The 25,669-nt window shown below is 42.3% G+C and overlaps 1 protein-coding gene and 2 long non-coding RNA genes across 6 annotated transcripts in view; 1 reads left to right on the top strand and 2 right to left on the bottom strand.

Moving 5' to 3' along the window:
* arhgef4 (Rho guanine nucleotide exchange factor (GEF) 4) overlaps positions 1-25,669 on the top strand; it is a 463,081-nt gene that overhangs the window by 259,782 nt on the left and 177,630 nt on the right. For all 4 annotated transcript variants that reach the window (XM_078162707.1, XM_033638698.2, XM_033638699.2 and 1 more), the window contains one exon: positions 19,501-19,652. In XM_078162707.1, coding sequence (XP_078018833.1) covers positions 19,501-19,652 — 152 coding nt within the window. The remainder of the gene's footprint in view (positions 1-19,500; positions 19,653-25,669) is intronic.
* On the bottom strand, positions 13,716-15,762 carry LOC117264614 (uncharacterized). Its single transcript, XR_004502336.2, has 6 exons — positions 15,620-15,762; positions 15,443-15,476; positions 15,085-15,373; positions 14,928-15,006; positions 14,780-14,843; positions 13,716-14,692 (listed from the first exon to the last, which is right to left on the bottom strand). It is a non-coding gene; the product is annotated as an uncharacterized LOC117264614 (long non-coding RNA).
* On the bottom strand, positions 19,989-23,078 carry LOC117264613 (uncharacterized). Its single transcript, XR_004502334.2, has 5 exons — positions 22,086-23,078; positions 21,950-22,017; positions 21,776-21,873; positions 21,341-21,409; positions 19,989-21,045 (listed from the first exon to the last, which is right to left on the bottom strand). It is a non-coding gene; the product is annotated as an uncharacterized LOC117264613 (long non-coding RNA).

Here is a 25,669-nt window from a genome sequence, read left to right as displayed (position 1 = left end):
TGGTCCCCGAGGCTTTTTTGTAGAGCACATTGAGCTGGACCTGTGTGTCAAATGTCAAGTCAATCAGACTTATGGTGTGAGGGGCGTGGCCTCCCAAAAAAGTCATTTTTAAGCCTTAATTACAGCGCCACCATGTGGCCGACTGGGCTCATATTTTAATAAAAGTTGATGCACATCATTTCCAATCATTGGGCCAAGTTTCAGGTTTCTGGCTTATTCCAGCTCACGGGAATTTGAGGTCAAGCGGCAGACAACAAAAAATAATAATAATAATAATAATAATAAATATAGCCGCGAGCGGCAATTTGCGGGTTCTAACCTGTTCCGCCCCAAACCAGCCACCGTGACCCTCACCACCCACCGTGACCCTCATCTGCCGTAGTGCAAGACGTTCCCCACTCTGTCCCTGAAAGCTCCAAGCAATACATACTCTTTCCAAGTCACACATTTCTTGAAATCGGGTTTTCAGCTAGCCTACATGCTAATAACATTTGTGGTATACTTTCACATAGAGACTCCATTTGAACATCAAAACATGAATTGAAATTTTACCTATTGATGCGTATTTCAAAGTTTCAATAGGTATTTTAATGTTTACCTTAAGTATACCTCAAAGCCACTTCTCTGTTTTCCCACTATCCTCTTGCTCCACCCTTCTTCACATATTTCAACAAGTCACAGTCTGCCGGCCTCTCCCTGTTCTCTACCAATCCGTCATTAGCTGTCAAATTTCTCTCTCTGCTGTCATCCAGCTGTCATTTCAGCAAAACTCCCAGCCCACCTCCACCCCTGCACCACCTCCATCAAGATACAGACTGTCTTAATCTGGATCTTCAACCCAGAAGTTCCCTCATCCGGTGACCTCAAGATTCCCTACCTTCCCCAGTGTCTAGGCCGGGGGGTGGGGGTAACTTCAGTTGCAAGTTTCTCATCCACAGATCAGTTTACTCAGCTGGTCTCCTCCCCATGGTCTAAGTGGCAAATTATCAAACCATTCTAAATATATTCACATGACCTCAAAAGTCACATAACTATAGCAACATGTGCACATGCAGGCTTTTTTATTCAAACATGACATAATAGCTTCATTTGCATGAAGTGGTATTATGTGGTAGTGAGGGTCCGTGTACCTTTTGATAGTTTGATATTTTGTTTTCAAAATAAAACGGATTTACGGAAATACGGCCGTTTTCCCGTTATTCCGTTTTGAGACACAAAACGAAATAACGGAAGTGCTTCCGTTTTCCTGTTTTCTCTTTCAAAACCAAATTACGGAAAAACCAAATTGAAACGAGACCCAGATGCATTAGCTAGGTACAAATAGGATAGGCCCAGTACTCTATGTCATTGTTTTCTCTCTGCTCAATTCCTACAACATTGCTTTTTGTGTTTATCTTTCTTAACCCCACCTGAACAACCACTAGTCTATAAAAATGTTATGTAATGTTTTATGTTTCCAAATCAAATGAAATCAAAATGATAGTAGGCCTATTTACCATATTGTTCAACCAGGTGAAGTTCCAAAAACATAGGCTAATCTGTGGCATTTTACTAAATCTAAAATAGGCCTACATGTGCCGCCCTCTTCAAGGGTAAAAAATGTCCTGACATCATGTTTGTTTCACTTATGTTGTAGGATGGGAAGTCATCAAATATTAGCAAAACTCACAGAGTGAGAGAGACCTGCAATGTCTGTTTGTCAGTCTGTCAGACTGTCCTGGCCATAATAGTATTAAACTTAAAATCTGCACCATGTCATTAATGATTAACAAGACTGAGTAACTACATTGGAGTTGGAACCCAGGATCAAGTGTGTGAACATACAAGGAGTTATACATGTAAGCAGAAAGGAGAGTGGAGAGAAACATGATGTAAAGAGAAAGCTTGGGTAAATGACATGCAGTAATCATTTTGTCCATTGCTGCTTACTTGGGTGACATGCATAAGATTTATCTACTTCTCATGAGAATTGTGTCATATAACACACGCGGCCTGCGTCTAGGACACAATGCAGCGGATAAGGCACGGCGACTTGTTGTTGACAAACTCCTTGAGGAAACTGACATTCTTTGTCTACAAGAAACTTTTCTTGCTAAACAGGACCTGGACAAGCTCAACTCTGTTCATAGTAACTTCCATGGGGTGGGGGAGTCAACCACAGATTTGAGCTTGGGTGGTTGCAATAAAAGTTTCTTATAATGGTAATGTTCTTATCATTTTGAATGTTTACACACCTTATGAATGTTCCAGTAACGAGGACGAATATCTTCAAAAGCTTGCTTTTATTGACTCTTTTATTGAGGAAAATGAATGTACCCGTATTTATGTAATGGGTGATTTGAATGCAGATATCTCTGATAGGCAGTCTGTGTTTGGCTGATACCTAGTTGAATTTTGTCATGATAATACGCTCTTGTTAACAAGTAAGATCCATTTGCCAACAGATAGCTATACATATGTCAGTGAGGCTTGGAATACAACATCCTGGCTAGATCATTGTGTAAGCACAGCTGATGCCCATGAATGTGTGGATAAAGTTGAGATTTTGTATGGGTTTGCAACAATGGACCACATGCCTGTCTCCATTATGCTCAATGTAGAAAACCTACCTACAATGACCACGGATGATAATCAGGTTAATCATGGTGGGAAAATTGAGTGGGCTAAACTCTCAGAGAACGACCTGCTACATTATCATGACTTGACTGAGAAGACCATAGGTAACATTGAAATTCCATATGATGCTATAATGTGTGATAATTTCAACTGTGGTATGCCAAATCACAAAGAAGAGCTATGTGTACTATATGACAGAATTGTGCAGGGTCTGAATGAGGCTAGTAAACCACTCATTCAGAGAAAAGCAAAGAAGTACAGCTTCAGGCCAGGCTGGAATGAGTATGTGGATGAACTCCACCAGCAAGCCAGAGAAGCTTTTAAAAATTGGGTTATCGCTGGTAAATCAAGGCATGGACCTGAGAGTGAAATTAAAAAGAAAGCTGTTGCTAGGTTCAAATATGCAATTGGGAAATTGGCTTTAAACAAATCCTGTGGTCTTCATCTGATCTCTGCAGAGCATTTGAAATTTTCATGAATGAAATTTTCATTTTCAAGAATGAATGAATGAGTGAATGAATGAACTAGAAAATTTCACATGAAATTTTGAGTGTGCCTGATGCTCGCTGCCAACTAGTATCCCCATACCAATACGCTAATTATTAATAGCAGTAAATGTATCACTGTGTGTCTGTGTGTGTGTGCATGCCTGAATGTGTGTATGTTCACGTGCTGTCGCCGCGTTTGTGTATGTGTGAGTCTGTTTGTCTGTCTGTGTGTATGTCCACTTACAGATAGAAAAAACAGCTTAACTTAACAGCTAAAAAAGACTGCAGTCTAAAATGTCCAAGATGGACACAGAAAGACAGAGACAGACAGACCCAGACAGGCAGACTGACACATATGTAATTACCTCTGTATGATGAGGCTTTAACTGCAAAGAAGTCAGGTTGCTGAAATATTCAAATTTGACTGTGCTGTGACACACAGACGATTGGCCGAACGGCTGGAGTTGATTCAGCCAATCACCAGTTGGCAATGGCACAGTCAAATTTAAATACACCAAGAAAAGGCAGAAACTGAGCCAAAAGTTCCTCTCAAACTCCAACTGTTTAATGAAAAACCGTAAGTGCTACAGCTACAAAAAGCACACCGTGAGCGAGAGGACAGGATGCGGATCACAAAGGTGTAAATTTCATTTCTGTGGTGTGAAAAATGAGGCCAGAGCCATGATGGACATAAGTGGAATGGTCTGCTTTCTTCCAGAAATTTGGGCTCTCACTTAACATGGAATTCAAATAAACACAAGAAGTTTGTGCTCTAATAAAAAAAAAAAAAAAAAAGGGATCAGCACTCAGTGAATAATCCTCCTAAGCCCTACGATAAGCTATTATGGCAAGGCTGAACTATACAGACCCGTGAGCAGTGATAACTAACATGTCTTTGGGGTCATCGGGTGGGAACCTCCTTTCACCGGTGTTTCGTCTAGTTAGTCCCACGACACCTCCAGGAGGCTAGACAGTGATCTCTGGCGTCCCAGAGACACTCCCCTAATGCCAGGTCTCACTGCTCCCCACACTAACCGAACAACCTCCTTTATCTTACCTATACTACCACAGAGGAGGTAGACCCAGGGAAGGAAGCCTTGTTAGGCTATCACACTCCCCCGCCGGGTTAGGCTGTACAGTCTACCTCCCCAGGACGAGCCCTCACAACAATGACACCTCCAGGAGGCTGGACAGTGATCTCAGCCCAAACAGCACTGCCAACTTCAACCAAGCCCAGGCTCCATTTATGCGAGCTCCAGGCAGAAGCAATGCTGATACTACCTTTACTAGCACATTCACCATACTCTATTTCACACGCTACATAGCATAACTACAATGTAAACTAAAGTTAAAGGAGATAAATGAACTCACAGGATCAGCAAACACACTCACTTTGCAGCATGGTCTCAAACAAAATGGATTCAAATAGGCCACTCCCACACTTAAATAACCTTCCTCTTCCTGGATTTCCTTCTTACTTACACATGGCTTTCTCAGCCCAAACAGCACTGCCATCTTCAACCAAACCCAGGCTCCATGCGAGCTCCAGGCAGAAGCAATGCTGATACTAGCTTTCCTGTCACATTCACCATACTCTATTTCACACACTACATAGCATAACTACAATATAAGCTAAAGTTAAAGGAGCTAACTGGACTTACAGGATCAGCAAGCACACTCACCTTGCCGCATGGCCTCAAACAAAATGGATTCCAATAGGCCACTCCCACACTTAAATACTTCCTCTTCCTGGATTTCTCCTGACAGGAAGTGGATCTCTCCACCTGATCTCAAGGAGTTATGTGCCCTGCTTAGTAGTTCCCCCTGCTGGCCCCCAGCTGACATTATTTCTTCTGTAATAGATAAACTGGCTGCATTTAATTGCTTCATCTGACATTTCCCTCACTGTCTTCCTCAAATTCTGTCCCCGCACTCCGAGTTCCCCCAGGAGTGAGACAGTTGATCTTGCTATGAATCCCCTACACCCCACTTCCACTGGACAAATCCTAGTCTTCCATCCTCGCTGCTCAGCTTCTGCTCCTAAGTCTGCATATCTGAGCTTTTTTCTTTCATAGGCCTCTTCCACTGAGTCTTCCCAAGGAACCGTCAGCTCAATGAAATAAACTATCTGTTGACTCACTGACCACAACAATAAGTCAGGCCTCTGCCTGGTACAGACTATTTCCTGAGGAACAACAAGCTTTCCCCCTAAATCTACTTGCATTTCCCAATCACAAGCACCTTCTAGGCGGCCACACCCTTGCCTCCTCACTAACTTATCCCTACTGTATTTCTCTCCCTCACGGACAAACTGAATTACTAAGCCCCTATCCTTAACACCTTCTGAATTCACCTGTCTTCGTTTCCCTTCGATGCCTGCAGCTAAACATTTCAACACCTGATTATGTCGCCATGTATATCGGCCTTGTGACAAGCTAACTTTACAGCCTGACAAAATATGCTTTAAAGTTGCGGTACGTGAACACAATGGGCATGATGGGTCCTCATTTACCCACAGTTTTAGGTTCTGGGGGGTTGGTAACACATCGTATGTAGCCCCTACCAGGAATCTAATACGATTCTCCTCCATACTCCACAGGTCCCTCCAACTAAGCTTCCTCTTCTCTACACTTTCCCAATTCAACCACTGTCCCTGATTAGCCTGGGCCACTACCTTTGCACCCCTTACTATCTCTTCCTGTCTGCGTATCTGTTCTACGACCAGCTTTCTTTTATCTTTGAGGCCTGCTGTATTCCATACCGGTTTACCTGAGCCAAGCCCCAGGCCTCCCCGGCCAAACTGAACATTACCTACAATCTCTGCATGTCTAAGAGCTGCCTCTGCCTCCTGAACTGCCGATCTTGGGTTCCACTTCCTCCCCTTGGTTGGATTTGGAACCACACTCCTAACTACCACTTCTTAACTCCCAGATAACAAGAGCTCTGTCCTGACCTTGGTACATTTAAATTCCTCTGTTAAACTAGATACTGGCAGCTGAAGTATCCCTTTTCCATACAATGCAACACTACTTAGGCACCTAGGAGCGCCCAACCACTTCCTAATGTAGGAGCTAACCGACCTTTCCATTCTCTCCACAACAGATATTGGAATTTCATAAACTGACAATGGCCACATTAACCTAGGATATAGCCCAAATTGCAAACACCACAACTTCAACTTTTCTGGAAGTTCTGATTTATCTATTCTATCCAATCCTTCAGCCACATCTTTTCTAAATTTCACCACCTGTTCCTTATCATTCAACTCTACATTGTACCACCTACCTAAGCTCTTTACTGACTTTTCCCTAATTGTTGGGATGTCCTCATCATCTATGACAAACTTCCTATCACTTAACTTCCCTCTACATATCGAGATGCTTCTAGATTTACTAGGCTTGATTTTCATGCTGGCCCACTTGAGGTTCTTATTTACCTTCTCTAGTAGCCTCTTTGTACATGGCATTGTTGTGGTCACCAGTGTCATGTCATCCATGTAAGCCCTAACTGGTGGAAGATGCAACCCATTCTGCCGTCTCTCCCCACCTACCACCCACTTAGAAGCCCTGATGATTACTTCCATTGCCATAATAAATGCTAATGGAGAAATTGTACACCCTGCCATGATGCCTATTTCTAGCATCTGCCAACCTGTTGTGAAACCTGCTGTACTTAGACACAACCTAATATCCTGAAAGTGAATGGGGCAGTTGGTTGGACTTGTTGTCCTTTTAGACCACCTGCAGCCAAAACCCTAAATCCATTTTCTTCAGCGGTCGCACCTCTGCGACCGGAATGGCTTTTCCTACAATTTGGTGTACAATTTGTGTATGTAGAGTGAACGATGTGGCCGCACCAGCGAGTTTAAGAGAAAATTTCTTGATGATTTCAGAGGTGCTGTGCACTCTAGCGATGACATCACCCACTCTAACTCTCAACATTCCATGCAATACACACCCATTATAAATTCTGAGAAGGGCTGAAAATTTCATGATTTTTAAACAGCTGGTGTAGAAAAACTAAAAGAGATATGGAAAATATGAATCAGTCACTGAAAGTCGATGGCAATGTCAACATTTCAGAGTTGGAATGGAGTTTCTACGTGAATGTATGAGTTCGTGAAGTGTGGGTGAAGATGAGTGAGTTTGAAGGATTTTCTCATTGACTTCCATTATAACCAAGTTTCAGAAAACGCTGAATATTTTGGAAAGTTTGAATGGGATTGAAAAGTTGAATCATATGTAAAAAGTCAAGGAATTGCTGAATATTTTCCAGTTTGAATGGAGTTTCTAGCTGAAAGTATGAATCCGTAGTTACCGTTTGAAATTTTGTGATTTTTGAAGATTCCGTAATTCATTTTCAATGGAGAAAACGGTTTGGCGGTGGCGCCCCCTATGTGCCAATCTCAAAATCTTTTTTTGGGTGTGTTCTTGGTCCCCTTCTGATGATATTTACCCAGTTTTGTGACGATCGGAAAAACGGTTAACATTTTACTGCCGATATTCGCTAAGCCCCGCCCTTTCCAAGGACACTTTGCTTGACGGCAGCCGTGTTTTTCGTCCGATCTTGCTCATTTATAATAGAAATGAGTGTCTCGGTCCCCCGATGCCTCATACCAAGTTTGGTGTTGATAGCACAAATATTTCAAAAGCTTATTCATTTTACTGTTTTTAACATTATTAAAATTAGCAAAAATTCTGTAAGGGCGGCATTCAGGGTGCAAGAGGCTTTTTTGTAGAGGACTATCAGGAGGATGTGTGTGTAAAATTTCAAGTCAATAGCACTTGTGGTGCGGCGGGCAGAGCCTTTCAAGCTTTACACTCTATGTTATAGCGCCCCCATAAGGCTGATTGGGACCAAATTTTTTGAGCAGTATTTGGATGTCATTTATAGTCCATGTACCACGTTTCATGTCCCTAGGTCCTTCCAGCTGGTCATAAATTAATAAAACGCAAATTATGACGGTTAATGACGAATAGGCCACGCCCACTTTCACCTATCAACATGGCACTCAAGATATGAGTTAATAGCCACCCCTAGAGCATGCATACCAAATTTGGTGAAATTCCATCCAATGGTCTTTGAGATACAGATGTGTGGCATTTATAGCGCCCCCTATAGGCTGAGCTCAAAATGCTTTGGTAGGCAGCTTCCAAGTCTCATTGTGGACCTACCCACCAAGTTTGGAGATGATAGGTCAAAGGGTGTGGGAGTTATGGCCAATCAATTCTAAGCTCTGCCCACAGCAAAGATTCATTGGTCCGTGGCGGCCATGTTTTTTGACCAATCTGGCTCATTTATAATAGAAATGTGTCTTGTCATCCCCCAAAGCCGTGTACCAAATTTGGTGTTGATGGAGTCAAAATTGTAAAAGTTTATGTCACTTTACTGTTTTTCAAATTATGCAAATTAGCAAAAAATCTAGTCAGACGGAGCTTAGTGGTCCCAGAGGCTTTTTTGTAGAGCACATTGAGCTGGACCTGTGTGTCAAATTTCAAGTCAATCAGACTTATGGTGTGAGGGGCGTGGCCTCCCAAAAAAGTCATTTTTAAGCCTTAATTACAGCACCACCATGTGGCTGACTGGGCTCATATTTTAATAAAAGTTGATGCACATCATTTCCAATCATTGGGCCAAGTTTCAGGTTTCTGGCTTATTCCAGCTCACGGGAATTTGAGCTCAAGCGGCAGACAACAAAAAATAATAATAATAATAATAATAATAATAATAATAAACCGCTACAATCTTAGAAGGGTTCTACCCCTTCGGGGTTAGAACCCTAATAATAATAAACCGCTACAATCTTAGAAGGGTTCTACCCCTTCGGGGTTAGAACCCTAATAATAATAATAATAAACCGGTACAATCTTAGAAGGGTTCTACCCCTTCGGGGTTAGAACCCTAATTAAAAATGATTTGTTAGACAAGGATCTGACATTAAGCACAGCAAGTTTCAGATTAGTTTCAGTAGGACTGGACATTTTCTTCTTACAAGGGATATGGATTAAATTTCTCTGATTGGACAGTCTAACTGTCCTTCTGTAATGTGGTCTATGTGGTGTGGCTGTAGATACAGCACTAGGGGAGAATATTGTCTCACAGGGCCCCAGCTTGATATTACCTTTATCATGGCTGTAAGTCCTGGGACAGGAGAGGCCCTGTGCATCCTAGCTCTTAGGGATACCAGCTCTGGGGCCAGGCAGGGGAGGACGAGCAGGGGGAAGTTTGGGTGATGGACCAGATGAAAACTGAGGGGGAGGAGCTGGGGGAGCTTTAGCTTGTGAAGCAGGAGAGTTGAAGCTCCTGTGTGACTTGAGGGGCACAGTTTTATACGGGGAAGAGTTCAGCATAGTTGGTGATAGAAGTCTTGACCTTGCTATATTAGGGGTGAGGGGAACCATCTTAATCCCTGATTTGATCAGGCTTTCAAGATGGTTGGGAAGGCCCATGGGGGAAGGTGGGGATGAAAAGGAGAGGGAAAGGGACAAGTCTCTAGAGGGGGTAGATGTGGCAGGGGGGACCCAGGGCTGGTCTGTGGGTAGAGGAGGTGATGGGGGTGCTGCTGGGTCTGAAACTTCTGCTGGGGCCATCACAGATGAGTCCAAGGCCTGTGATGAGGGCCCGGGGGGAGGTGAAACCGATGGCAGGCCTGAAACCTTCGCTGGGGCCGCCACAGACGAGTCCAAGGCCTGTGATGAGGGCCCAGGGGGAGGTGGAACCGATGGCGGGCCTGAATCCTTCACTGGGGGCAGTGGAGGCTGTTGTGGTGCTGGAGCTGAATCCTTCGCTGGGGGCGGTTGGAGGCTGTTGTGGTGCAGCTGGTGCTGAAACACTGGCTCAGTCTGTGGCTTCTGCGACAGAGATGCTTCTCTCGTTCCTCTTTTCTCTCACTGGTCGCTCAGGACCCTGTCCCAGCCCATTCTGATGCCTCAGAGCGTGGAGGAGGTGTTCCGTCAGCACTCTCCTCCCACCTCTGCACAGGTGTGGGCCCTTTCCCTTGAACAGGTCCTCTCATTTCCAGAACAGATAAAAGTTCTCAATGTAGTGCAATCCTCTGTGCGCACACTCTTTGGACAGCCATGTGTTCAGCTGAAGCAGCCGGCTGAACTTGTTTATCTTCCTGTCTATGTTTGGAAGAGGTCCACTAATGAATGCCTTGACCTCCACTTTATCAAGCTCCTTGAAGAACTTAGTGAAATCCCTTTTCAAGACTTCAGTCTGTTCCTTTCTGATGTCCACTGCACCCACGTGCACGATCAGCTGTTTGACTCCTCGGTGTGGAGACAAAACTTTTGGGAGGAGTGTTGTTATCTCAGAGACAATGGCACTGGGACAGCAGCATGTTTGAATTCTTCCGTGGTTTATGCCACTGATAGCACTGTCTCCTATCAGCAGCGTATCTCTGACCTTGACGTTTGGTCCAGATTGTCTGTCTGCCTGCTGTCTTTTGCCGACTTTATGGCTCCAGTTTCGTGAAGATAATCCATTTTCTCTTTGTTCGTTAGAAACATTAAATTCAGTCTCTGACAGTGGCAAAAATCTGTTTGTAAGCTCTATTTTGGGTGATGTTACGTAGGTATTAACATTGTCTCTCATCACTTTGTGCTGCTTTGGCTTAGCACCAAGTTCCCTCCAGGATGAGGCATTTTGGTCTTTACAGAATTTTGGAAAAGACACAGTATCACTCAGGTTTAAGATGAAAGTAGCAAGTTTTTCACCCTTTTTACTGAAAGTAACTGTGGGCTTCTTACCACCGGATGTCACTGGGAGCGTCTTGTGAAGTCCTTTTTCAGATTCTAAAGCAAAAATCCGTGCATGTAGCTCATTAATTTCTTGCTGATATCTCCGACAGCGTTCACAGAAGGAATTTGTTTGGTTTCTTCCCCCGGACATGCTGCTGGCTCATCAGATCGGTTAAAAATATAAAAATGTTCTTCAAAGTCTTGGTTTACTTAAAATAATTCATGAAATGATGGATACAGAGATTTTCCAGGATTTGTAGAAGGAGTAAAACGATTAAAAAGCAGAGTAAAGAAGGAAGCAGGCTGGAGCAAGCAGGAAAGCATCTGCACTCTTCAGAAGCAGGAAGCAATAAAACACCACACTAATAAAGATGTGCAACCACAAACCATATCACCATCTAGAGTGAACTCCCAGCACCCCAACCACACCGGTGAATGGAGGACCCCACCAGCTGCAGCACTAGAAGGAGACAGAATGTTAAAACTCTAAAACTAAGCAAACTCAAATCCTATACTAAACAATAAAAACAAAAAACTGAGGTCTGTCTTCTATCTCACTGAGCTAATTGGCAAGTGACAGTTCATGTGTGGCTTCACAGATTGACTAAGCCAAGCATCAGGGTGCCAGACAGTAGCCATCCATGCCATGGAAAAGCAAATTTCAAAGTGAAAGTTCCAAAGCTGTAGCACATATGGTTGATTTGTTATGAATTTTCAAAGTTTTGAAATTTAGAGGCTTGCTGTAGCGCCACCATCAGGACTATTGTGTTTCCAGTTGAGGACATCTGGCATGGGACTGGACCTTTATGAAAAGTTTGGGTAGATTTCTCATATGGAAATGTTGCATGAGCTGAGGCTTGAACTCACAATCTTCAACACCAAGAACCATCCTCTATCTCAATGAGCTAACTGGCAAACAGAAATATCACATGTAGCTTCACAAATTGACTAAACCAGTCACCTGTGTGCAAGACAGCAGCTGTTAGTGTGTAAAGGCAGATTTCAAACGGCTGTCAAAAATTCAGTTATTAAGATGAAAATACACAAATTGCATCTAGACAGCATGGAGATGTTGGTAATTTGTTTTTAACAATGATTTATTGGCTCCATAAGTGAAAAACTGATGTTTAAAAATGCCATTTTTGCATTGACTCCAATTGTTTGCATGAGCGAAATTCAAAATGCTGTAAAAAATTCAGTTTTTGAGATAAAATTCTGATACTTTCCAAACGTCTACCATGACTCCATAATTGAAAATGTATTTAGCAAGAATTTGCAAGTATATGTTTACAATACCGTTTACAGTCAAACATTTTGATGCACTGTAGGCTTAATTTTCGATAAATCAAAAATCTGTGTGGATCCTTTGTGTAGGACAGTCTGAAGATGCTCTGTAGCAAGTGTGGTGTCAATTGAGCAAAAATTGTGGGAGGAGATAGGTTTAATAAGTTTTACAGTTTTTGAAAAAAAAAACAGAGTGATGGACTTCATAATTTGCAATAGGTTTAAATGTACAAAAGTTTCTTCAGTATTGGGGCTACATTTTGGTGAAAGTTGCAAATCTGTAGCACTGTTCGGATCTTTTTAAATTTTAGCCCTCCGAAAAGGCTCGACAGGCAGCACACAAAGTTATAACTCGTGTTTTGCTTTTGTCTTTTTTATTTCGATAACAAAATGACCACAGGTCATAAACCTGAAACAAACAGAAACAGATGCAAAATGTTACATGTAATGTCAAATGTAAAACTGTGATTACTGAACAGCTGTTTCCACTTTTTACAATAAATAGAACATAATTCTTTAAGCTGGTTATATTTCTTCCATCAGCTATCATTCTAAACAAGAATGTTGCCATACATACAACATGAATCTACCTACATATTATTTACATAAGTAACAATGTCAAACACAACACAGAAGACCCAAAGCAACCACATTGACTACATCTCCCAGAAAGCCCAGCGCTCTAGGAGCATGCGCAAAGCAGTCTCTAGATGGCAGTGCGGACATGTCGAGACACGGCCCATGTTTACCTACTGCACGTACCGCCTACAAGTTACAAAAGCCACGAAACACAACACAATGCTCTGCAACAGACCACGGAGTCAAAGTCGCCGTTCACCACGCCATCATTAGCAGGCTGTTTGCAGCTAGCAGTTGTTACTCTACTTACCAACTGGCTGTGTGCTCCTGCCGAAGGTCTGAATACAATGAGCCGTCACCGTGAAAACAAGAATACTTACGTACGCACCCATGATTTTGTTGTGTTGTACGCCTGAGACCCTTTAAGGGGTTCCTTAAAGGGTCTCAGGCGTACAACACAACAAAATGAATGTTTTAACCAAACAATTTAAATGGCAGGTATCTCTGTTAAAGGAAGAGAGTGGCTGCAGCAGCTCAATAAATTATTTACATTTCTTATCAGTAAACATAAACTTAGTCCCAATAATTTTACCAAGTGACCAAAAGTCTTGACAAGCACATATGGTTGATTTGTTGTGAATTTTCAAAATTTTGAACTTTAGAGGCTTGCTGTAGCGCCACCATCAGGACTATTGGCCTGTTTTTGCAGCTGAGGCAATCTGGCATGGGACTGGATCTTTGTGCAAAGTTTGGTGATTTTTCATGCATGGGAAGTAGGATTTCTTCGGAAGAAGAACATGCAGGATAACAATAGGGTCCTGGCAGCTTAGGCTGCCCGGCCCCTAATAAACAGCAGTCAGTGCTATGCCTAGAAACAAACAAAGTGGGGCAAGCGATAGTGTGGTGGGGGATAAAGATTTGGAGGTCCGACAACGCCACCTGGGGAGTTGCACCCCAGGAAATCCTAAACTAAACTTCTAGATAGACAAGGTCGCACAGGTTCGTTTATACCACCGGGGCGAGACGGTTTTCAATTAAAACAAATCAATTTTATTAACAAAAGCATTCAAAAGAAAGTACTTAAAGTCACACACCAGCTCAATAATAAAATGAGTACTTGGGCAGGAATGGGGATAAGGACAGGGCTGGGGCTTACCAAGCGGCAGGGACAACCAAAATCGGGGAAGGGGTCCTCAAATGAATCACCCAGTGACACTGCACACACTCACATGCACTCCAAAACCAAAAAAATAAGGGGGGGAATCGTGACGAACGCACCACCACCAGGGGTTAAACTGCCGCCGTCAGCCCACAGCACCTGACAACAAAAGAGAACAAAGTTAATAAAACATGCCCAAGAACTTAACAAAACTTGGGTAAACTAAATAAAGATTTACATAATTTAAATACACATAATCAACTAATTCAATAAACTAACGGAAAATAAGCACGGGACAACATAACTTCAATACAACAAATGAAACCAAAGTACAAAAGTAAGTCTACTAAACTAAATTATAGATAACAAAGAAAACAGGTGAAATACAGACTTAAAATATTTGGCTCACGGTCACTAGGCAGGGGCAACCAATATCGGTCCTAGAACAGCCTGTAAAACAGTTAGACCTCCAAGACAGAGCGGGCCGGGCAGCGGTCAGCCGCTCCGGACAGCAAACTTAGCCCGCTTGCCACCGAACGGCCAAAACAGAACAAAACAAACAAAACAAAATTACAAAATCCAAAATAACAACCAAACTAAAAGTAAAGAACCAAAAATAAAAGGAGCTGAAAGAGCCCAAACAAGTCAAAAATGAAATTGTAAAATAAACCAATTCCAAAGCAACTAAATCAAAATAATAATTAAATCAAAAGGAAAGAAAGCCAGAACGAGAGAGCCAGAGAACCAGAGAGCCAGAGAGCCAGAGCAGCAGCGTGGCCCAGGGAGTGATGGTCACTGGCAGGCCAAACAATTGCAGAACAACACTGCAAAAACAAGAAAACCTGGTATTTAGTAAATTAATTAAATAACTTAAAATAATCTTTTGACAAAAATCTCAAATAAATACATACCAGGCGCAGCAAACTCTAGGCAACCAGAGGATATGAGCCCCAGGACAAAGCTCGAGTGTACAGCCTGAGAATTACGTACAGATATGAATCAGCTGAGCGCTGAGAGACAGATGAAACAAAAGCGCAGACAATGCGTGGACTGACGTACCAGAGCGGGCAAATAGCAACACACAGCGGGGCTCCAGCACGTCACCCCGTCCTCCCTGGCCCCCCAACAGTCAGCCACACTGCAAGGAGTGGAGATCGGGTCACCAAGGTGCGCATTACGCACACGTACACAAAAGGAAAGGTGGCAGGGCGCTTACCTGAGAGAGGAGATGGTGTGCTTTGATGGCGAACCAAACACAGGGTGCACGCCACACCAAGGAGCCTTCACGTTAAATAAAGCACCATCCGGTGAACAAAAACGGCTGCCAGTGTCACGCCAAACAAAATGTTGCCACACTGAGACACAGCCACCACGGGAGCGAGCAGAAGAAAGAACGGGCACGACCACACGCCTAGGTATAAAGGTGCGCGTGGCGCCGCCCAGTGATCACGATGAATGAAGCTGGCACAGTGCCCAGTAGTGGCAGGGAGGAAAATCGCCTCCTGCTACAAAAGCACTGTTAATTTAGTTTGTAGGGCACATTACAATGTTTAAATGTTTCATGTTTTACATACCTTTGTATAAGAGTCAACTTTTCATTCTTTTTTCCTACAAACAGGTTATGGCAGACCCAGTATTAAAATCATTAAAATACAAATACCTCAGGGTGCATGCACCCCTACAGTACCCTAACAATTAAAATGCTAACATGATTATAAAACAATGCTAAAAACCCCAAAAGTCCAGCTTACCGGAGCCACAGGGAATCAAACAGTCACAGCCACATGGAGAGCACACAAAGAATCTGAGGAGAGTGAAGCCTGAAGTCACACCTGCAGTCTCACCTGCTGCCAATCAGCCCCTCCTCCAGTTCCTGTCTCCCCTGATTGGTATCTGGCCTAGTGACCTACTGCTTCACTGGTTTAAATCTTATTTATCTGATCATTATCAGTTTGTTCACGCTCATGATGAATCATCCTTATGTACTAAAGTTTGTTTTGGAGTTTTGCAAGATTCTGTGCTCGGACCAATCCTATTTACTCTATATATGCTTCCTTTAGGTAACATCATTAGAAATCACTCTGTAAATTCCCATTGTTATGCAGATGATACACAGTTGTATTTATTGATGAAGCCAGAGGAAACTAATCAATTAACTAAACTTCATAATTGCCTTAAAGACATAAAAACCTGGATGAGCACCAATTTCCTTAATGTTAAAATCAGACAAAACTGAAGTTATTGTTCTTGGCCCCAAACAACTCAGAGACTCTTTATCTGATGACATAGTTTCTCTAGATGGCATTGCTCTGGCCTCTAACACTACCGTAAGAAACCTCGGAGTAATATTTGATCAAGATTTGTCTTTTAATTCTCATTTAAATCAAACCTCATGGACTGCATTTTTTCATCTGTGTACTATTGCGAAAATTAGGCCTATCCTGACCCAAAAAGATGCAGAAAAAACTTTTGTTACCTCTTGGCTGGATTACTGTAACTCCCTATTATCAGGTAGCTCTAATAAGTCTTTAAAAACTCTTCAGCTAATTCAGAATGCAGCGGCACATGTACTAACAGGAACTAAGAAACAAGATCAGATTTCTCCTGTTTTAGCTTCTCTGCACTGGCTCCCTGTAAAATCCAGAACTGAATTTAAAATCCTGCTGTTAACTTATAAAGCTCTAAATGGTCAGGCTCCGTCATATCTTAGAGAGCTCATAGTGCCATATTATCCCACCAGAACACTGCACTCTGAGGATGCAGGGCTACTCGTGGTCCCTAAAGTCTCCAAAAGTAGATCAGGAGCCAGAGCCTTCAGCTATCAGGCTCCTCTCCTGTGGAATCATCTTCCTGTTGCGGTCCGGGAGGCAGACACCGTATCCACATTTAAGACTAGATTTAAGACTTTCCTCTTTGATAAAGCTTATAGTTAGGGCCAGCTCAGGCTTGCCTTGTACCAGCCCCTAGTTAGGCTGACTTAGGCCTAGTCTGCCAGGGGACCTCCTATAATACACTGGGCACCTTCTCTCCTTCTCTCTCTCTCTCTCTCTCTCTCTCTCTCTCTCTCTCTCTCTCTCATGTCCTGTTATTGCATCTTGTTAACTCGGCTGTACTGCATGTCACTAACTTGGCTTCTTCTCCGGAGCCTTTGTGCTCCGCTGTCTGGCAGGTTAACTTATATCGCAGCGGTGCCTGGATAGTGTGACGTGTGTGGTTGTGCTGCTGCCGTGGTCCTGCTAGATGCCTCCTGCTACTGCTGTTATCATTAGTCATACTTCTACTGTTATTATACACATATGATTATTGTCACATATGTATACTATCAGATATTAATATATACTTTCAACATATTGTACCACATTAGCCAGAATTATAATTATAATTTATTACTTTCATTAATGTTGTTGTAAGCTATTACCGTTACCGTCTGTCCTGCATCTCTCTCTGTCTCTGTCTGTCTGTCTCTCTTTCTGTCTCATTGTGTCATATAGATTACTGTTAATTTATTATGTTGATCTGTTCTGTACAACATCTATTGCACGTCTGTCCGTCCTGGAAGCGGGATCCCTCCTCATTTGCTCTTCCTGAGGTTTCTACCGTTTTTTTCCCCGTTAGAGGGTTTCTCTGGGGGGAGTTTTTTTCTTATCCGCTGCGAGGGTCCTGAGCACAGAGGGATGTCGTATGCTGTAAAGCCCTGTGAGGCAAATTGTGATTTGTGATATTGGACTTTATAAATAAAATTGATTGATTGATTGATTGATTGATTGATCAAAATCAAGTTTGAAGACTAAATATCAACCACATTTGCCAAGTGATTTTTATTTTATCACATTTGATCCTGTTTCTTGTGCATCAAGGTGACAGCTGACTAAAAGGTTAGCTTACATTGCCCTTATATGGTGTGTAGCCTAAATGAAGTTGATTTTAAACTTTAATGAAATTGACAAATCAGTTCAGTCAATGTAGAGTGCATACTGGATACTGGTTGTTCTCTGGCCCTATGATAAAGCTTTCATGTATGTCTGCTGTGTGTACTCTACTGGATGGGAACTTGAAGGCAGTAGTGCAGTGAATGTACACTAATGAGGGTACTGTAGGTGGTCAGGCCTAATAGCAATTTTTTGCCCCATAACAGTTACATTTGGTGAGCTGTTATATGATGACAGCTGGCAGTTTACAGTAAAGAATCATCCGAATTCTCTGGAGTGTCACTGATTTGACCAGATTTTTATTTGATCATTGTAGCGCAAGTATTCATTAGCATACTTCAGTGAAAAGGGTTATGCCATTATACCATTATTGTTTGAAAGCCCCCAGTTGGTAGTGAAGAGCAGTGCCTTGTTAGAGATTTCACCCCTCCATGCTGCTGTAAGCCAGATTGCAAGAGCTCTCTGCACATGATAAAGGCCAGTCACTGCCTGGAGCTCCTCCATCTCGCTACAGCATCACACCCCACCAGTCAGGGTGTCCTACACTGCCCCCATGAGGGCAGCACCCGCAACTCCATGATGGTAGTGATGGCGATGTTACATTAAATAGTGTTACATGATGTATAAGATGCTGCCAATACCTTCACTAAAACAAATATCCCTCTTACTCTGAAAATACCCCCCCCCCCAACTGCATCTTATTGTGCCTGCTTTAATAGCTCGGTTCATTATATCCATCTGTCTGAGTCTCCACGGTGATTTGTCACTACAGATACATCCTCCATGGCAACAGCTGCTGGCAAGGCAGCCGAGGGTGACGTTTATCTGATGAGGTGTGACAGCAAGTGTATTTTTAGCTCATAAGCCAGGTAGCCACAAACTGAGTTCAAAACACTTCAGAGGATGTTTCTGTGACAGCAGGAAACACAAAGCCTCCTTTATGAAAATGTCCCAGTTTGCAATGAGGCTGCTGATAGGCAGTATGTAAAAAGTCTCCACACATATATGAACAGATGGAACTATAATTTGTTATTTCTAATTTATTTGAAATTAATTAGTAATTTCTTTTTGAGAATGATGGTGGCTGGGAGGGAGGAGATTTATTGGAACGTAGCCAAAACCATCCCAGTCTGGTCACTCCTTGGCAGTCTCACAGGGACAGTTGCAGGTCAGGCGATGCACCAAGGGATGTGGCTGATTGATGTATCGTTATACCTATTGACTTTGTCATTTAGTAGTTATTTACTGCATAGAAATGTCAAAAATAATTACATATAGCCCTCGTTCTCAGAAGCCAACGTGATGACTTCAGAGCTCAAATTTTATCCAACCAACTTAAAGAGGTTCCAGTTATAAAGACTTGAGGAATGCAGAAACTCTGCAGTAAATGTCAGTGACAAATATGACAGTTGGTTCTGACTAACGAGCTTTTGTGCAGAAAACCCTGCAGCTATATGGATAAACTTTTACTCTTACCTACTGAGTTTTATACATTTCTAAATGAAAGCTGTGTGCCTTCATTTTTGCTTCTGTTGTTTCACCCTGTGACAGTCTTTATCCCATGCTGCTTATTTAGTGATTGATATGCTGTGGTGAACAATATCACCTCCACAGTTTCAGACTGGCTCAAAAACTCAACCCATCTTTTGCAAGTCAGTTAATCACACAATCTGATGTCTTTGTCCCCACCCCTCCTGTCTCAGCGGTGGTTGTTCCTGATGGGGCGTCAGAGAAAGTGGAGCTTGGTGACGAGCTGGGTAGCGAAGAGGATCTGCTGTATGAAGAGTTTCGCAGTTCTGGACATCGTTTTGGACACCCAGGAGGAGGTGGAGGAGAGCAGCTGGCCATCAATGAGGTAGGCAAGTTTGAAGAACATGGTGCAAGTACACCGAGGGCATGTCAAACTCCATTTTGCTAGTTAAACAGTGCATAATCTGGGTGCAAAGTAAAGTGCAAGGGACAAAGGTGTTGTATGTTGTGTTTGGGACATAATATGAAGTCAACCATTCGGAAGATCAGCAGTTCAATCCCTGGCTCCTGTAGTCCTCACGTTGAAGTATCCTTTTTGCAAGATACTGAACCCCAAGTTGCTCCTGGTGGCTTTTCCATCAGTGTGTGGAGCACCAGGTGGCACCTTGTACAGTAGCTTCAGCCACCAATGTGTGAATGTGTGTGTGTGAATGTCTGGTGTCAAAGTGTTTTGAGTGGTTGGAAGACTAGAAGCAAGTGCAAGTCCATTTACCTTGCACCTGGAGCACTGCTATTTACATGGCCAGTTGGAGAGGGACACATTCACACGAGTGAATGCAGGCAAGTTACCAGGCCTGGAGTGCACATAGGGAGAACACAAATGTAAAGGTGGCTGTAATTAAGTAGCTATAACTGTATAATAATCACAAACCACCAATAAGGTAACTTGAATTCTTTGTTACGAGGGTGAGCAGCAGGCCTACTTAATAAACCACAATTACAGAGGCTGCAACAAAACATTTATTGTGCAAAGATATGCGTATAGGCTAAAACTGATGGTAGAAAATGTCTCTTTAAAATGGGGAAAGGTCTTAAAAGGGCAAGATAACAGTCTTAAAATAAATCAGTTCAAGAGGGCTCACTGTCGTGCTCCAAGTCCTTGCTTTAGCGCCCTCTATGCAATCAACATCGGTCATGCCCACACCACCAAGGGTCCCTCTTCTCTGCTCCTGGAACCAAGAAAAATACCTAGCAGTCTGCACTTCATAGACAGGGTTATGTCAATTGGAAGCAGCTTCACCAATAGACAGTGAACTGGTTATAAAGGAACTCACAGCTTTGGGCAGAAGCTCCTGCCAGTTGTGTTCAAAGACCTCCAGTACACTGCTGGTTTGAGTCATCTGGCCTGCTCTCACCCCTCGCCAAAGCCTCCTCTGCTTGCAAGGTGTGTGGGTCCTGTCAGCAACAATGAGTCCAACCTGCTGCTCTGTCTATATAGGTGGAGGGTGGGTGTGGCCAGCCTGCAGCAGTTGATTGGCTGATGCAGCTGTCAGTCCATGTCTGCAATCACTGCCTCCATTGTGTTCAGCTGTGTCCAATTAACTCAAGCATGCATGCAAATATATTCAAACCAAGTGTGACCAACCCCAGTGTACAGTAAGGTCTCTACATAAACCCACAAACAAATTCTTTCACAGGTACAAGAGCCAGAGACATGCATTCAAGTCAAAAACTCAGTATTTATTGTAAAAAGGGGGATTAAAGGGGCAGTAACGGACCTAAAAAAAAAAAAGGACAATCAGTTTAAGAAAAGGTTTTTAATGTTACACTATTAATATTTAAAACTGCAAAGTAGCTGAACCAGCAGGTTACAATATGGATGAAAACAAGCAGGAGTGTGGAATACACTGCTGAAGAAAAAATATCAGGCAGGGTACTCATCACAGGGAGATTCTATCACAAAACCCAATATCACTTCACCACATGCACACCGTGATCACTGCAAAACACTGCAAAGCACTGCAACATACACTGCAAACTGAGGTAGATCTACAGACTAGTTTGGGTGCTCACCACACTTCTGGCCTACCACACTGCATGCAAGGAAGGGTGTGTACACCACGCCACAGATCCTCCCACTGCCTGAAAAGCAAACAAAAGAAAATACAATATAAATACTCAGTTGGTTCTTGGGCACAAATTATTTCAACAGGAGTCAGATTATTACACAGAACAAATCAGACGTCAAAGCAAAGATGGATGGCAGTAAACTTATGACAAGCTGAGTAAAAGTCCACAATCTTAAGAGCGTTTAAGACACATCAACCGGACCGCATGGCACATCAGTCCAGGCAAAGCAGCAGTCTGGCACTAAATCTTAAAAAGAAGGAGCACAGCCATTAAATAGACTGGCAAACCTACCTCGGAGGGAATAACCCTCCTACAGTGCCATACAGTCTATACCTCGGAGGGAATAACCCTCCTACATTACCATACCATTTGTTTTACCTTCTCCAGCTTTGACCCTGTAAGAGACTGGCACCGGTGGAGCTGACTGGTTCTATACTGTGACTCAATCAGGAGAAAGGTGAAGGCTGATTCATGTCCTAAAGGGTTAAGTTGGACACATCACTAATATTGAGGTATTGTGAAATTCAAAAGCCAGATTAATCAGTGGTCTACCTCTTCAGCATGGGCCTACAGGGCCTTCGTCAAACTGAGTCGAGAGGGAAAACAGCTACACCACAATTCTGTGCGAGAATACTGGTTAGATTCCCATCAAAATACAACCTTAGATTTCTCTCCAAATCTCCCTTACCTGCACAGACACAGCAGTCCCACCACACAGCTACCAGGCCTCAGACAAAAAGGCACTGATTGCTCTCACCTGTCCTTATAAAGAGGGAGGGCTCTCTCTAACCCTACCTACAAGGGGTGGTGCTTCTAACCTAGGTGCCAGCCCTCACACAAGAAATTGCTGCACTCAAAACAATAACAATAACTAAAGACAGCAACTAAACAGAAACATGCAAATAAAATGCTGAACATACATGTAGATAAACAAAATACTCAAACACAGCAAACAATGGTTTCAACTGAAGACAGCAACAAAACACAGCATAGTACTCAGTAATGACAATTAATGACACAAAGATAGCAAGATGCTGGCCTGTCTGTCATGTTTTTCCCAACAGCTGTCAGTGGCACAGTGATGCAAGGAGAGGGATGAGGTGTGGGAGGTTGAGCCACTTGTCAGTTGTCAAAAGACAAGACGTGATTGGTTTATTTCGATTTACACCCGCCCCAACAGTCCTACGTTGTAAACACAGCAAGCATGGTGAGGAGGGGGTTTGTCGACTCACGTCGCGTGTGTCTGTGTGGGAACCAGCTGATGCTGAGATGTGAGGGAAAGTTGTCAAGTTAATTTCAATGGACCCCAACCCAAATCCGGGTAAAAAAAAAAAAAGGAGAAAAGGTGGTGCAGAAAGAGAGAGGAAGAAAAAAAGAAAGGCATGACGCGGCCAAATACCTAAAATTGCCAGATTTATTCAGAGCCCCTGTCGTGGCAAAAACACACGATGCTTTTGCGAGTAAGTCACCTAAAAAACACTGGTTCTTCTCAGCATGAGGTCCGGGGACCCCCAGAGGTCCTTGAGGCCAAATAAATGATTGATAAATGGACCCTATAGTACATTTGGTAACACTTGTTACACCCACAAATGTATTAACAGCCCACAAACGTAATAAACCAGAAACGTAATACAAATGTGCAGCTTTTAATGTAATAATCTTCCCACAAGATTATAAATTTCCCACAAATGTAATAGCAGCTGCCTACTACAAACGTAACACACAATTTTCCGCAAATGTAATAACTATTACATTTGCAGGAAATTATTACATATGTGGGAAGGTGAAAATCTAAACTGTAATAACTTCCCACAAATGTAATATGAGACTGAATAATGATCTTTGTGGTTGTTGTTGTTTGTTTGTTTACTTACTTATACACCTGCCAATAGTGATGCGTGTGTTGACAAGCAGGTCGGGCGGGGCGGGTCAGAAAGTGACAGAGCAAGTTAGAAATAACTTACAGAAACACACACACACACACACACACACACACACACACACACACTGGTCATTCCTTGTCAGTTCACAGAATTACTCTGTGGCAGCAAATATGTCGTTTAATTGGATTTATTTTATTTTCTCCTGCCTCTTGTTAATACGGATTTCTCTGCAGCATCTGGCCTACAGCGGACAGCAGCGCTGCGGGATGGGTTGGCTTTCATAGGGGGTCAAGTGCAGGTTGTAAGGTTTTAAAAACCATGGTTTACAATAACTTAATCCTCCTCCACTCAAAAATGTGTTTTCTTCTTGTCCCTACAGATGAATGTTTGAGCCTCACTGTGCAGAATGACGTATGTGCAGAGCTTGACACTCAAAGGCTGTTTTCACATCTATCTGCTGAAAATGCTCATATGATTTTAAGGGCTAGGGCTACGAGCCTGTGTTGGTGGCTTATGTAGCCTATGTTTGAACCATTTAATTAAAATATGTCTGCATATCAAAAGCCAAAAACTTGAATATGTCGTTTATTCTTTGAAGTAATGAAAACATTTTTCAAGATTTAAGACTGGTACTTTTTGATAGTAACATGGACCAAGACTGTCTGAACACTGACAATTAAAGGCTTGCAAATAATTAATGACTGGTGAACTTAAATTAATGTAGCCTGTGTGAATGCAGAAAAGTGAGAATTGCCATGTAGGTAACTGAAAATTTCCCAGACAAAATGATACATTATGTTACATTACTTTAAATAAACAGCCTTTTCAGTTAAAGGTAGGATCTGGAGGATTTTCAAACAAAACAAAATATAGACATATACAAATGAAATCCTGCTTAATCATCACCTATGGGCTTCTACTCATGTGTGGTGGTGACCCTTTAACTGTATTTTGATGTTTTTGTCAGCTCGGACCGCTTCTGGGCGGAGATTTCCCCAGCCAATGAGAGAGCACAGGTGCCGTGCCCGAGCGTGTCCAAGCGTGCACCAGCGCGAGCCTTGCCTGAACCTCTTTTGTGAAGCCTTCTTCCGTACCTCCGGGCTCCGTACACCCAGGAGAGTTGAGCCTGATAGGAGGGGCTGAATTTGAATGTGTGTTTACAAACAGCAACTGGAAAATCCTCCAGACCCTACCTTTAAGTGTAATGTAAGGTCTCATCCACTTATTATTATTTGAATATGAATTATTTGATAGTTGCTGCAAATAAATGAATGTATGGGTATGCATCAAAACTCTACCAATAAAACCAAAGAAGACGCGCAGGCGATGGTCACTTCGCGGTAAAACAGTTCAACTTTGGAACAACTTTTCACCCCTTTCCCGGTAAGGGAATTACTCATTTGTATACACACCACTTGATAAGTCTAAATAGGCAAGAATCTAAAGGACAAGAATATGTGGGAAGAAAATGTCATTGCCTGTTGAAGACATTTAGTTAGCAACTTATATAAGCTGCAGATTTTTAGTATTTGTGGTTTATTCATTCAGTTAGATTCAAATTTGCTTTATTGGTGTAAATATCACAACAACAATATTGCCAAAGCATCAAGAATCAATTAACAAAAATTAATGAATTTCATGAATTAAAACAAGAAAAGAGTAGCATAGTACTGTTAAAACTTGCTCTGTTTGTGGGCGTACATATGTGTTCGAGTTATATTATTGTATGTATGATTTTGTATATGTGTGTATATGGGGAAGAAATAATTAAAAGAAAATAATAATAATAGTAATAATAATAATGATTAAAATAATTGTGATTATTATCACAATTAAGTTATCTTTTTTTGATGAAGATAAATGATAATTTAATCATTAAAGATTCCTTCAAGACATGTTTTAACGTATATAAATGTTTCTCTTGAATAATAATGTATGATACAGTTTCTCCTCAAAAAATTCAATTATCTTGTTAAAATCCTTAAAATGACATCTACACCTTCTCCCTCATTAAAAATGCTAGAATCTATCAATATGCCAATTTTACTTTCATCCCAAAGGTTTCACTGTTAAGTCCATTCTCAGTGTATGTGCACTGGAGGCTTCAAGTTTCCACATCACACTTGTGTAAATTGAACATTGGACCATGACTGGCTTCTAAAATATTTGTGATGTCACAAATCATGCTTGTAGCCCTTCCAAAGAATAAACGACATATTCAAGTTTTTGGCTTTTGATATGCAGACATATTTTAATTAAATGGTTCAAAAATAGGCTACATAAGCCACCAACACAGGCTCGTAGCCCTAGCCCTTAAAATCATATGAGCATTTTCAGCAGATAAATGTGAAAACAGCCTTTGAGTGTCAAGCTCTGCACATACATCATT

This window comes from Epinephelus lanceolatus, chromosome 20, assembly GCF_041903045.1.
Source record: "Epinephelus lanceolatus isolate andai-2023 chromosome 20, ASM4190304v1, whole genome shotgun sequence".
Taxonomy (NCBI): Eukaryota; Metazoa; Chordata; class Actinopteri; order Perciformes; family Serranidae; genus Epinephelus; species Epinephelus lanceolatus.
The sequence above is the reverse complement of the archived record's forward strand: the minus strand, read 5'-3'. Positions and strand labels throughout refer to the sequence as shown.